This window comes from Vulpes lagopus, chromosome 15 (assembly GCF_018345385.1).
Source record: "Vulpes lagopus strain Blue_001 chromosome 15, ASM1834538v1, whole genome shotgun sequence".
NCBI lineage: Eukaryota > Metazoa > Chordata > Mammalia > Carnivora > Canidae > Vulpes > Vulpes lagopus.
In genome coordinates, this window is record NC_054838.1 from 27646969 (window position 1) to 27660768 (window position 13800).

The 13800-nt window shown below is 51.1% G+C and overlaps 1 protein-coding gene across 1 annotated transcript in view; it reads right to left on the reverse strand.

Moving 5' to 3' along the window:
• Positions 1–13800, reverse strand: part of LOC121476182 (guanylate cyclase D-like) — a 101528-nt gene that overhangs the window by 10862 nt on the left and 76866 nt on the right. Inside the window, exons 11-16 of the mRNA XM_041729909.1 lie at positions 12589–12765; positions 12201–12357; positions 11775–11924; positions 8075–8223; positions 4869–5032; positions 4265–4457 (exon numbers count right to left, since the gene is read on the reverse strand). Of these exons, the coding sequence (XP_041585843.1) occupies positions 4265–4457; positions 4869–5032; positions 8075–8223; positions 11775–11924; positions 12201–12357; positions 12589–12765 (990 nt within the window). The remainder of the gene's footprint in view (positions 1–4264; positions 4458–4868; positions 5033–8074; positions 8224–11774; positions 11925–12200; positions 12358–12588; positions 12766–13800) is intronic.

Here is a 13800-nt window from a genome sequence, read left to right on the forward strand (position 1 = left end):
CTCTGCCCACCCACTTCTCCCCCGTGGGAGGAAGAACCCATGATCTGTCAAGTTTGGAAGAAGGACGTAGCACTTAAGTACTTGGACAGCAGCTCTTACATGCCAGATGCTGTTCCAAACCCTTCACAAATATTAACGCGTTAGACCTTTACAAGAATTCTGCGGGGTAGGTTCTATTACCACTTTGCAGGGGGGCAGCTGGCCAGAGTATGAAGTCACTTGCCAACGTCATGCAGTGCAGACTTGAACTGGGTCAGTCCAGCTCCAGAGCCTGTATGCTGTGCTGCCTCTTGATTACACATGGCTCGGGCCCTTTCCCTCTCTCTTTCGGGGAGAGTGGCTGCGGTGTGGGGTTTCCCTCTGCTCTTGCCCTGCACGTGGTAAGCACGTGTCTGTAGGTCCCTCCTGCTTCCCAGGGGCTGCCCTGTAGACCTACAGCTCGCTGACCCCACTTCTAGCTGCCAAGTGTACAGCTGCCATTCAGGGAGAGTATGTCTGCTTTGGGGACCCAGCGCTGCCTCTGTTAGGTGATCTAAGACCCAGACTGGGGATGAGGCACATGGTTGTTGCTCTAAGCTGTTAAACTGACCTCTAGCCCTCCATCTGCCTGCCTCCCACCTGAGCCCACCTGATTGGTGTCATTAACAATCACCCCTACAACTCCAGTGACAAAAATACAACCAGGCACAGGCCCCTAGGAGCTCAGACCCATAGTGATGCTGACTCAAAGACCCCTATGATAGTGGGCACTCAGCTGCAAACAAGGGTATACACAGCTGCGGTCCTTTTGCAGATGGGAGAACACAGCCAGAGGAGTGAGGCAAAGGTTTCCACACTAGCAACACAGATGTGAATTCCAACTCTAGACACTGACTTGCTGTGTGACCTTGGCCTAGTTACTTACCTCTCTGAACCTGTGTTGCATCTGAAAAGATAATGGCCCATTCTTCTGCGGGCCATTGGGAGAGTTAATGACATCCCTGTGATAGTCCCTAGGCTGCACCAGTCCTCTGTAGATGCTTGACTGACACTGGACCCCACCCCCGGCCCCTGCCCCACTCTGTGCTTTCAAGGGGAGGCTTTAGCCCCTGAACATGGTGGTGCTGGGCTTGGAGTTGGTGAATGAATGAACCATAGCACGTCCTCTCGCATTGCTCAATCTGTGAAACGCTTCTAAGCCATGGGCACTCTCGTCTCTGTTTTACAAACGGGAGCTTGAGATTCAGCGAGGCCAAGTGATTTGCCCAGGGTCGCTTGGCAGTGTGGCCAAGGCCAGTCTCGCCCACTGGGGCTGAGTGGCTGGGGTAAGTCCTCTCTGTCCCGGTAGTCCACCTGGGCTCTGCTCTGGGGCGATGTCCATAAAGTGCTTATTCAGTGCATGCTGGCAGGGAACCACAAACCCCAGCGGAACCAGGAAATGATCGCCTGGCTGCCTCCCAACCCAGGCCGGATTAGAAAGCAGTAACCAGATCCTGCTGGGGACGGAGGGGAAACCGAGGCGGATGGCGTGAGTGATGAGAGACGCGCTCGCACATCGTCAGGAACAGGCTGCCTGTTCCCCCACATCTGGAGGGGCGTGTGGGCCTTGTTTTATTTCATTTCATTCTGCCAGAAAGATGCAGACCTCTTGGCCAGGGTTCAGAGCAGATCAGAAAGCATGATTCAGAGCTGGGAGGGACACATGTGTGAGAAAAGATTAGCAGAAGAAGAGACAAGGCCAGGGGTGACTCAGGGCACATCAAAGCTGCAGGGCCGAGCAAGATGAGATGAAAAATCTTTTCCTGGGGCCCACAGGGCCAGGGCGGCTCTGGAAGTAAGACGGACATGCAGCCAGTGTGAGAGATGACACCTCCAAACCAGGGGCTGGGGTGGGAGTGTGGGCTCCTGAGCAGGGAGCAGGAGGGAAGCTGCGTCCATGCAGTGCTGGGGGCTCAGGTCTCTGAGGCCCAGTGTGAAGCTGTGCACTGTAGCAGACAGAGCGGGGCAGTGGTGGTAGACATTGCAGGTCTTGTCCTGTCTCTACCACCTACTGGCTGTGTGACCTTGGGCAAGTCACTTTCCTCTCTGGGCTTCAGCAAGCTCCTCACATAGTCAATATATATTTCCAGAGGACCTACTATGGTTTGGACATTGCCATGCTCTAGGGACAGAGTGATTTGGGTTAGAGCCATAAAGTGTGGCTATGCTGCCCAGGGTACTTAGGAGAACACCACACAGGAACTCCTAATCATGTCTTGGAGGGGAAGGAGGCTACCCCAGGGCCAGAAGAATGAGTAGGAGGGAACCAGATGAAAAGGAGGGAGAGCAGTGTCCCAGGAGGAGGCAACAACATATACAAATGCCTGGTGGTCCTGAGAGCAAAGCACGTGTGAGGAATGCAGAGGTCTATGTGGAGTGGCCAGAGGTACAGTTGGAGAGGTAAAGGGGGCCAGCTTTTAGGGGGTCTTGTGGGCCACTATGAACCTGGGCTTTATCCTGAGGATGTCCATGTCATGAGGATGGTGAGCCCCCTGGAGGGGGTCTTGGGATCAGAATGCCCAAGTTCAAATCTCAGCTTCACAACCCGTTGGAAATATGTAATTAGATAAGCCTGTTAATCACCCATTTCATTTATGCATTAGGGGCACCATCTCCTACCTCACAGATTGTTACGATGGTTAAATGAACTAGTACATATAAAAGTACTTAGACTAGTGTCCAGTATACAGTAAGCACTCAATAAGTACCGGTGATTATTGTTGTTGGGATACTGTACGTAATGCTATCAGCAGACTGCCTCTGAAACTTCCTGCCCAGGCCTCCTGTCTGTCCTGGCTTCTGCTCCAGGGCCTGACCCTCCCCTGTCCCTGCCTCCCTGGAGGTTGTGGCTGGAAGGGAACTGGTGGGTCACAACAGAAGGCTAAGGTCAGTGGAGTCTGAGTCTGGTGGTTTCTGGGGAGCTCTCTCCCAACCCCACCCTCACTATGTCTGGAGTGACCCAAGATCCAGCAACTGGATCAGCATAAGGGGCAGGATCAGGGTGGGGTCCACACAGCAGGCACAGAGGGCTAGGATGCTATTCACTTTTACAGTCTCAATTTACACAGCACTTCTTTAAGGGGGACAGGATCCACCATCATCTGTAAACGCCTAGGGCTGGGATCATCATTCCTATTTTATAGATGAGGAAACAGTCCAGAGAGGGGAAGCCATTTGCCCGAAGCTACACAGAAGCTGGTGGCCAAGCTGGGACTCAGACCCAGGATGGAGAGATGAATAGGAACTCAATCAAGGAAGGTCTTGACAGCCAGCCACCACCCACTCCACCACTGGGCCACTTCATGTCCAGCCATTACAACCCATTCAGCACTCCTCATACTCACTGGGCCCATCCTCCCAAGGCTCCAGCTTTGGCACATTGCTCCTCCATGGCTTGCCTGGAGCAACCACACCCAGATCGGACAGCACTAGCAAGACAGCACCTCCTCCGGGAAGCCTTTCTTGCTTTTTACTGTACGTATCTATCCCTAGCCGGGTTGGGGGCCCTCTTGCCTCCTCTGCCTGCCCTGATCATCATTTTTACTGTGGATTGTCTTCCTCTTTCATCTACAGCACTGAAAGCTCCCTGACGGGAGGCACAGGAGATGAATCATCTGTTGGCCCTTGCCTAGCACAGGTGGATTTTATTTCCCCTTTCTTGAATCTGGGTTGGCCTTTTTTGTTAATTCAACTCTATGCCCAATGTCGGGCTTGAACTCATGACCCTGAGATTAAGAATTATATGCTCTACTGACTGAGCTAGCCAGGTACCCCTGGGTTGGCTTTTTAACTTCCTCTGACCAATAGAATATGTCAGAAACAGCCACACATCCAATCCCAACTTAGACCTCCAGAGGCTTCTGTGCTTCTGCCTTCTCTCTCGGAACCCTGCCACACCAGGTGAACGATACCAACCAGGCTGCTTGCGGCTAACAGACCATGTACTGTTCCATTCAAGGTTCCAGAGATGTGAGGGAGCCCAGCAAAGATCAGCAGAACTTCCTATCTCACCCACAACTGCCCACAGAGTGGTCCAGCTGAGTCCAGAGAACTTTCCTGCTGACCTATAGGTTTGTGAGCCATAATAAATGCTTATAATTTTACACTACTGGGTTTTGGTGTTATTTGTTACATGATAATAGCTAACTGATACAAACACACAGATAAATGACTAGAAGTGAATGTATACCACAAACCCAGCAGTAAAGAAAGGAGAGGTGGGATGCCAGCCTCCTGGTCTTCTCACCTTATACACATCGTGGCTGCCCAGAACAGCATCGAACAGTGTATAGAGGTCGTTGAGCAAGCCGACCACCTCAATGGGCTCACTCAGGGCTGAGATGATGGTGAAGCCCACAATGTCACTGAAGTATATGGTGACCTGGTCAAAGTACTCTGGTTCCACAGGTACCCCCATTTTCAGAGCTTCAGCCACAGACCTGAAATAATGGGAAGGACCAGAGTCACGACGTGGGAGGACCCTCTTCCCACAGTTTGGAGGTGAGGGATGGATACTGGGGGGAAATTTCTGGGTTGAGAAACAGGGGAACTGAGTCAGGTCTGCTTGTGTGCTGGGCGCCCCCCAACAAAGACCAATTTCTCTCTGGACATTATTTCCTCTGAAATCCAATGGGGGACACCGTGCTCTCTCCTTGCTCTCAAGGGAGTGAGGTAGCAGAATTAATACTTAAAAGTGCAACATAGTGCCTGGCACATAAAAGGACTCTATGAAAATATATTAGATAAATAATGAATAAATTGAATGAATTCATAGAACCTAGATTTACTGAGCACCTACTATGTCCCAAGTCCCATGCTCAGAGCCAATCGAGCCCTAAGGGGCCACTCACGAAGGGAGCATCTGAGAGAGCAGTCTCTCTGTCTTCTGCTTCTCCACTTCCAGTTCCTCAGTCCTCTCCTGGATCAGGTCCTCCAGGTTCTGGGAATACTTCTCTAGCATCCATAGCATAGAGTCAGCAACACTGGTCTTCTTGCCTTGATTGATGCTTTTGAACTGAAAAATAGAACAAAAATCCTCATTCATCCTTGAAGGTGAACACACTCTCAGGTTGGAAATCTGGGCCACGGGAAAGAAGCAGACATAATCCCTGGCTGGAGGAGCTCTGCTGGTGGGGAGCAGATATGGAACAGATAAGGGATGGCAGCTCTGAGAAGGGAAAGCACAGACAGATGGGAGGAAAAGTGAGTTAGTTCTGTATGGGGCAGGCAGGCAGGGAGATAACTTTACAAAGGGGACTGTGCCCAGCATAGCATTACCATTAACAAACACTGATCCTACTGCTCTGGTTCTCACAACAACACTATAGAAGAGACATTCTCTGTTCTTCTCAAAGGTGGATGGATAGATGGACAGATGAGTGGATGGATACACAGATGATAGATGATAGACAGATGGATGGATGGATGATTGGATGAATAGTTAAATAGTATCCACAGATGGGTGGATATGATGGTTGGAAGGATGGATGCGTAGATAAACAGATCTATAGAAAGGATATAAGTAGATTATTTATGTATATAATCATTTCTACCTCCCCATTTCTCTCCTTGTTCAAAAAAATTTTGTTTTACAAAATAAAATGATAAAACACTGGGACAAAAGGAGAATAAATGCTTTCTACTTTGGTGTAGCAAAATGCATGCTAGAAGTGTTCACAATTTTGAACATGAGCTTCCTAGCAACAAAGAGGGAAATATAGATTACACAATCCAGAGTCCATGAGACAGTGGAGCATTAAATTGGTTGCTCAAAAGAAACACAACTACTGCTGATTGCTGAGCAAAGAGAAATACCTCTCTTAGGTCTCCATAGGAGGACATTCATGTGTGGTCATCAATCATACCTTCAATGAAAAGCTTACAGGAAATATAGCAGTGTGTTCCCAAAAACTCTAGTAAAAAAGGTTTACTAGAACCTTCCCCAATCTGGTTCACACCTTCCCAAAGTGCAGTCAGTGAGAAAAGGAAATTAATGATGGCCAAAGTGAAGGAGTACATTCCTGCTAAGTCCAGCAGCTTAGTGTGTGTATGTGTGTGTATATGCATGTGTGTGCATGTGTGTAGATGTGCATATCTAACCTCCATTAGTACCACTTCTCTCAACCAAACACCTATGAGGTGGGGAGTGGCAGCAGCTGCTAACGTGCATCTATTTTGTATTGCCTGTTAAAAGCAGGGGTGCAAGCTTTAAAGATCACTCAGGGTGGGCATGGCAGCTGCTGACCTTGAGACTCCAAGGACACAATGCTGACCGGAGGTTCACTTTGGCAAGGAAGGCTCCCATAATACAAATGAAAAAAACAAAGATCAAGGCCAAGAGGTAAAATAACTTGCCAAGGACCTCATAATGGCGGGACTGAGTTTCAAATTGAGATCTTCCACATGTTAATTTTATCATCAGCCATGCCACTGAATTATTTTAAAATTTTAGATGTGTTTTCCATTGTTTCTCTCGGGTTGCCCGGGAACACAATCATAGGATTTACAGATAGCAATCATTTTCTTCCCCCTTTTGATATTCATTTTCTTGCTTAATTGCATTAGCAATATTAACATATCCCAGAACAATGTTAAGTGAACATGAACCCAAGCCTTTTGATTTTGGCATCAGTGTTCTTTCTCTAATGCCTCATCCACTATCTCTTTCTCAGAGAACCACTGCGTTTTAACTTAGTTATCCCACTTGATGGTCACTCCAGTATGGCAAGTCAGGCCAGAGTTAGTCTTTCCAGGCCCACTTTTAGGGAGGTGGAAGTTCAATAGAGCAATCAACTTGCCCAAGGGCAAGTAAATTGCAGATAGATGTGAATGCAGGCATTCTGGCTCTTAGCAGAGCCCTCCCCGCCCCACAGCCCCATCCCTCCCCGCCCCCCCCATGTGATACAATTCCTGGAGCTCTTGGAGCCCTCATGATGCTCACCCTACCTCATGTCTGTCCCTGACTTCTCTGCCCCAGAGCCTTGGGCAGGATCTGTCCCCGCAGTCACCTGCTGCTGGCCATGGCAATCTCTGATCCCTGGATAGACTCCAGGCTCGTGTTTTAAGAATTGGCTGCTGGTCCCAGCTCAGCAACCCACCCTCACTGTGGCCATTCAGAGCTCATTTACTCTGAGACCCAGATTTCTCATCTGTGGAAGGAGGACACCACCCCTGATGCCAGAGCTGAGGTGGAAAGAGGATGTGGGAAGTCAGGGGTGGCGGTTCTCAGAGGACACCTGTGCATTCCTCCTGTCTGTCTTCCTGGCTCTCGCTCCCACATCACCTGTCTGGACGCCCCTCTCGCTTGTTGAGCCTCTCCTTGGCAACGTTTCCCTGCGGCTGGGGAGTGGAGGGCAGAAAGGGGAGGCATGAAGCTGTCACCGCAGGCTTGATGGGTTGGTCCTGTGGGAGCCGTGAGCCAGCTCAATCAGGCCCGCACACTCCACCACCGCCCTGCAAACTCGTACAGACTTGCCTCACCCCTCTTGTGGCAGGTCCCAAGGCAGACTTTGGTTGGGGGAAGGGGAGGCACCTGTGCCCCTCACAGGTTCCACTCACGGACAAGGGGAACCAGCACTGCCTCCACAGCCACAAAGGGCCTGTGTGCTCTGGTGCCTGGAGGCCAGTAAGGGTTGAGGTGTACAGCACCAGCTCTGCAGAGAGGCCAACCCGAGTTTGGATTCCAGCCCCACTTTTCACTCCCTGAGTTACCTTGGGTGAGCCCTTCACCTCTCTGTGCCTCAGTTTCTCTCCTATGAGGCCAAGATAATAATAATGCTTCTTTGGAGGGCTGTTATAAGATCAAATGAAGTAAGCATAACACTTAGCATGGGGCTTGACACTTAGGAAGGCACTCAACCAACATCCCCAGAACCCGGGGTTCTGAGAAAGCTTTCTTCAGGGAGTGGACCTCAGGCCCAGCCCTCAAGAGTGATGGTGTTGGCCTGTGCCCCCTTATTACACAGGGTTTCTAGGCCCCAGAGGTAGAGTCTGTCTCCTACTGGGCAAAGTGAGGTGAACTGATCAGCCATTTCATCTGAGCCTGGGGAGCACTGACCTGGGTGTAGATCTGGTCTAGGCTGGGTCTGTCCTCTGGAGCCTCCTCCCAGCACTGCTCCATCAGCTGGATACACTCGGGTGGCCCATGGTCAGGAGACACCCGGGGCCGGCACAAGGGAGGGGGTGATACCACCTTCCTGATGATTTCTGCAATAAACATCATGTGGTTCCCAGGAAGGCTCGTGGGAAGCGGTTGGCCTGGGGTCCTGAGAGAGAAGGCAGGGAGGCCTCTGGGGGTGCAGGGATCAGGCCTTGAGGGTACTTCTCGGCTCCCCTGCTCCATACCCCAGAGCAAGCTATTAATGGAGCCAGGGTTGCCCAGGATGTGGCCAGGGAAAGAGTCTCATGCTAAGAGGCTGAAAGAGTAGGTTTTGATTTCTGGATCTCCCACCATCTCTTTAGGAGCTGGTGGACAACAGAGTGATCTCTCTGAACCTCAGTCTTCCCATCTGTGAAATGAACTTAATAAACTGCCTTCTTAGAGCGCCTGGGTGGCTCAGTTGGGCAGTTGGCATCTGCCTTTGGCTCAAGTCATGATCCCAGCGTTCTGAGAGGGAGCTCCACATGGAGCAGGGAGCCTGCTTCTCCCTCTGCCTGCTGCTCCCCCTGCTTGTGCTCTCTCTCTCTCTCTCTGTCAAATAAATAAATAAAATCTTAAAAAAAAAATTAACTGCCTTCTTGAGAGGGCTGTAGAGGGAAGAGATGATGGATGTTAGACAGCCAACACCTAGCAGGCTCTCCCCTAACCCCAAACTGCTGTTTGCCAGCGATGCCCATCCATGTGCTTGAAACCCTGACACTGTGGCTTTTTCCACCAGCTCTGCCACCCAGACACTTTCTGGTGCCAATTTCCCATGTAAGAAACCGGACCATCTGCTTTCATTACCATCAACATTATTATTTCCCAAGACAGCCCCTGCCATGATCTTCCTGCCCCCACTCCCTGTGATAAAGACCACCAGACCAAGTTGAGGTCCATCAGATCAGTGTTCTAGTTCTGGATCAGCCACTCGCTGTCACTCTGTGCCTCAGTTTCCCCATCTAACAACTTCCCAATAAAGCTTTGCCTCAGGAAGCTGTTGGGAACACTGAGGGAGCTAAGAGATTCACAAGGGCACTGTGAGGAAGTGAGGTTGGGTACCAAGCTCAGACTTGCAGTGGATCCCGAGGGGACTTTTAGATCATGTTCTAAGTTATGTCACTTCCCTGAGCCTCAGTTTACTCACATATAAAAAGGGCATAAAATAGTACAGACCCAGAGCTGTCAGAGCTACAGCAGGTTTCTCTCCGAGGAGGACTGGGATCCTCCTCTCTTGGCGGAGGAGGTGGGAGCCCTTGGCACCAGTAAGAAGAAGCTTCTTTCTGGATTTCAATACGCAACCCCCCCCCCCACACACACACACACACTTCTGTTGGCCTCCTTGTCAGGAATACTGCTTGAGCCCCTGTCTCATTTTACAGATAGGGAAACTGAGGCTCCTGGGAATGAAGTAGCTCACCTACAGCTACAGGGCTGGTAAAAAGCCAACTCTAGATCTGAGCCTGATCTCCTGGCCTGCATAATTTTCTTTGCCTGGAGGCTTCCAGCCTGCAGGCATCAGACCCTGAGGGCCTCTGAGTAAAGGGTCTGGAAAGCTGTATGTGCTTTCAAAAGAGTGTGGGCAGATGGAATCAATAATACATCACACATACACACGTACAACTTTTTTTCAAGAGTGTCCGGATGGTGTTGTGATGAATAAAATACAAATCCATTTCCAAGTGTTGCTGATTTCAGAGCAGATTCTGTCTTTGGGTATTGTCTCAGTCAGCGGATATTAAAAATCAAATAGTGGCATGTGAGGCTCCAAACATTTTTGACATTAAAATGGAGCCCTTATATGTGAACGTGCTGCAAACCGCCGGCCCAGGCCAGGCCAGGTCTCGTGTTCCCTCACCGTGCCAGGCCCACTGTCCACACCCAATGCATCACCGTGATTGACCAGCCACGCCAGTGGGTGAGGAAAGAGGCTATACACACCCAGCAATGTGGGAACATGCCCCATGGATGACTCCAGGAGATTTTAGGGCAAGAGCACTGACCCACTGCTCTCTGCTGAGTGAGAAGTCCCTTCACATCTCTGAGCCTCACTCGACTACCTATGAGGAATGCACTACCCATCTCACAGGGGCTGCAAGTGTTCCCCCTCCCCGCCCCCCGCCCTGGATCTTGAAAAGATGTTATTTCTAAGAGCAAGGAGGGTCTGCTTCCAAGTTGGGAAGTCAGGAGAGAATGTGGGATCCCCCATCAGCACATCCCTAAAACCACTCAGGCAAATATGTATGGAATGCCCATCATGTGTCAGGCACTTTGTATAAAGAATTTCACTGAATCCCCACAACCACTCTGGGAGGCAGGCAACATGGTCCCCATTTTATAGATGATGAAACCGAGGCTCTTTGCCTGAAAGGGATTTACTCAGTTATGAAGTGGATTGGCATGGAGCTGGGCTGAGGTTGATGTCCCCCAGTACCGGTGCTCTTTGCATTTAACTCCCTGAGACCAGGGAAGGCACTCCCCAGGAAGTAGCAGGCCCTAGACAGCCCAATTCAGTGGTGACCACCCGAGCATTCCAGGCCTGGTCCATTCCCCTTAAGGCTCATGGAGTCTAGACCCAAAGGGCTGTGCACTGGCAGCATGGCTTGCACACCCCATCTGGCTGGTCTTCCCTCTCTCGGTGGGCAAATGTGGGGGGCCGGGCTGCTGAGGAGTGTTGAACAAATGGCCTGACAAAGGCCCCTCTCTTTCCCACTCCTCCACCTCATAAATTTGGGGCCTGGAATGCTCATTACTCATTGAGCAGTGCTTTGGTGGAGACAGGAAGTGAGCCAGGCCTCCCATGAGTTAAAGATTATCCACTGGGGGTGGGAGGGGATAGTAGGCTCGATGGTGCTCCATCGCTGTCCTGTACTGAGGCTGAGAAGCCAGGGTGGCTGTGGGGATGGCTGGAAGAACTGCCCAGGGTCTGGGTCACCCTGACAGGGAACGCAGAAGGGGAGGAAATGTTTCTGAAATTGGGCCCTGACACTGACCCAGAAAAGAAAACATCTAAGATCAGGTGATGATGGGGAAGCTGTGAGTGACAATCCTGCACACCTAAAATATAGGGACTGAGATGCTCTTAAAGGAGCCCCATCTGGGCAGAGAAACAAGTCCCGCAATACTGAGCAGCCTGGCCCCTTCCGACACGGACCAGAGGTCTGGCCCATTCTTTTTTATTCCATCCCCATTTTAAAGATGAGAAAACTGCGGCTCAGAGAGGGGAAGTGATTTGTGTAAGACCGTGTAGTAAATAAGTGACACAGAGGGGGAAAACAGGTCTGTAAAAGCACAAAGTCAACACTGGGCAAGGGGGCTAGTTAGGGCATGAGCACCCGCAGACACGGCAATGACTCTGGCTGGCAAAGGCAGAAGGGAGTGGAAGTTTCCTTCCAGACACCAATGTCTTCAGCGCTGGAGCTGGTCAGCTGCCATTTGGGCCGAGCTGCTGCAGGCTGCCTGGCTTAAGCCAGAGAAACTCAATTCTCGTGGTCAAACCGGGCAAGTGCGTCTGTGTGGTTATTTCCAGGCCTCGCTCCGCTGATGGCCACAGGGCTCCCCAGCTACATGGGGACTCCAGCCAGGGAAAGGCCGAGGAAGGAGGACAGGGGTGCCATACCTTCTGCGGAGAGCCCCGAGGAGCTGTAGGGTGGGCCTCGAGTCAGCACCTCCTGTAGGACGATGCCGATGCTGAAGATGTCTGCTTTGAGGGTGCCCCGCCCAGGGGCCCCCGGCGCCCGCAGCAGCTCCGGAGCCGTCCACAGCAGCTCTGCAGTCACAGGGCAGGGCCACGCCGTCCTCACCCACTGACCACCAAGCTGGGCCGAGATGGGCGGGTGCTTCACGCGGGTGGCATCCTCGCCCAGGAGGAGGTAGGTACTTCGGTTCTGCCCCATTCACAGGCAAAGGGCCTGAGGCACCTCAAGGTCACACCATGGAAAGTGCTGGAGGATCAGACATCTCCTCCCTCCCCTGCCTCATAAGCATCTGATTTAAGCAGAAGCCTCAAAACCTATTGGCAGCCCCTGCCTCCCCCTGAGCTGACCTTCTGGGGCTGGCCGGGGGCGAGGAGCCCGCTGAGCATCCAGGAGTTCCGCATAACCATGATCAGTGACCTTGAGAACAAAGCGTCCATCCACCACACAGTTTCGGGACTTGAGGCGGCCGTGAGGGAAATGCCGATGGTGCAGATACCTCATGCCCTGGAGTGGACATAATGGTGGTCCATGAGGGCTGTGATGAATGAAAGGGACCCCTGGTCCTCTCAGAATCCCACAGACCTCAGAAACCCTTCCTGCCTGCTCTCACCTCTTCCCACACTATTCAAATTTTTCTTAAAGGGGAAAGAGACCAGGTCTTGGGAATCTGAGCATCTCTTGTCTCCCTCCCCGCCCCATGGCCCCCATAGTTCCAGGCCCAGGGACGGTTCTCACACGGATCAAATCCAGCAACAGAGAGGCCTTGAAGGTCCAATCCAGCCGCAGAGCTTCATTCCGCAGCAGGTCCTCCAGGCTGCCCCGGGCACAGTGCTCCAGCACAAGCGCACTGACCCCAGGGGCCACAAAGACTCCCAGGCAGGCAGCAACGTTCTCATGCCTCAGCTCCCGCATCTGTTGGGGCAACAGGCACAGTAGCAGCCCTCAGGGGCTTGTCCAAGGCTGGACCAGGTACAATACACACCTGGACCTCCAATATTTAGCACCCAGGACAGGGCAGAGCACAGAGAGGCACCAGAAATGTTGAATGGTTGGGTAGATGGATGGATGCATGGATGATGAATGGATGAATGGATGGTGAATGGATGCATGGATGATGGATAATAGATGGATAGATTATTGATGGATAGATGGATGGATGGATGGATAAATGGGTGATTGGATGGATGGATGATGGATGGATGATAAATGATGGATAGATGGATGATGGATGGATAATAGATGATGGATGGATAAATGAGTAGGTAAACAAGTAAGGGGAAGGATGCCTGGGTGGCTTAGCGGTTAAGCGCCTGCCTTCGGCTCAGGGCGTGATCCTGGAGTCCTGGGATCGAGTCCCATATCAGACTCTCTGCATGGAGCCTGCTTCTCCCTCTGCCTATGTCTCTGCCTCTCTCTCTCTCTGTGTGTGTCTCTTATGAATAAATAAATAAAAATCTTAAAAAAAAACAAGTGAGTGGAAGCATCATGAGTAAATAAGTGAATAAGTTGTAACCAACTGCACAGTATAGGGATCTAGGCCTGTTTCCCAACATAATTGGCACAATGTGCCTGAAAACTGTACATTCTCTCCCCCCAAAACTTAAGGCCTGATGAGGAGAGGAAAAAGATCAGAAGAGGTCAGTCTCAAGAAGAAAACAGCTTCCTTAATGGCTGCCCAGCAGGTCAGAGAGCCCCAACCCAACCAGCAATTTTAACATTTGTTCAAGCAGGAAAGATAGAAGGCTTATTTGATGAGGCTTTCCTCACAGAAACAGTTCGAGTCAAGTGAGTGGGGGAGACCTGAATACAAGTCACAATCATATTAATATACATGGTGAATTGAGAATTGAGAATGACATCAATCCTATGACACTCCTGACCTCGAGACGTGGGACCTCTGTCCTTTCCTCTTGAATATGAGTGAGCTCTGTGATGACCGTGACCAAC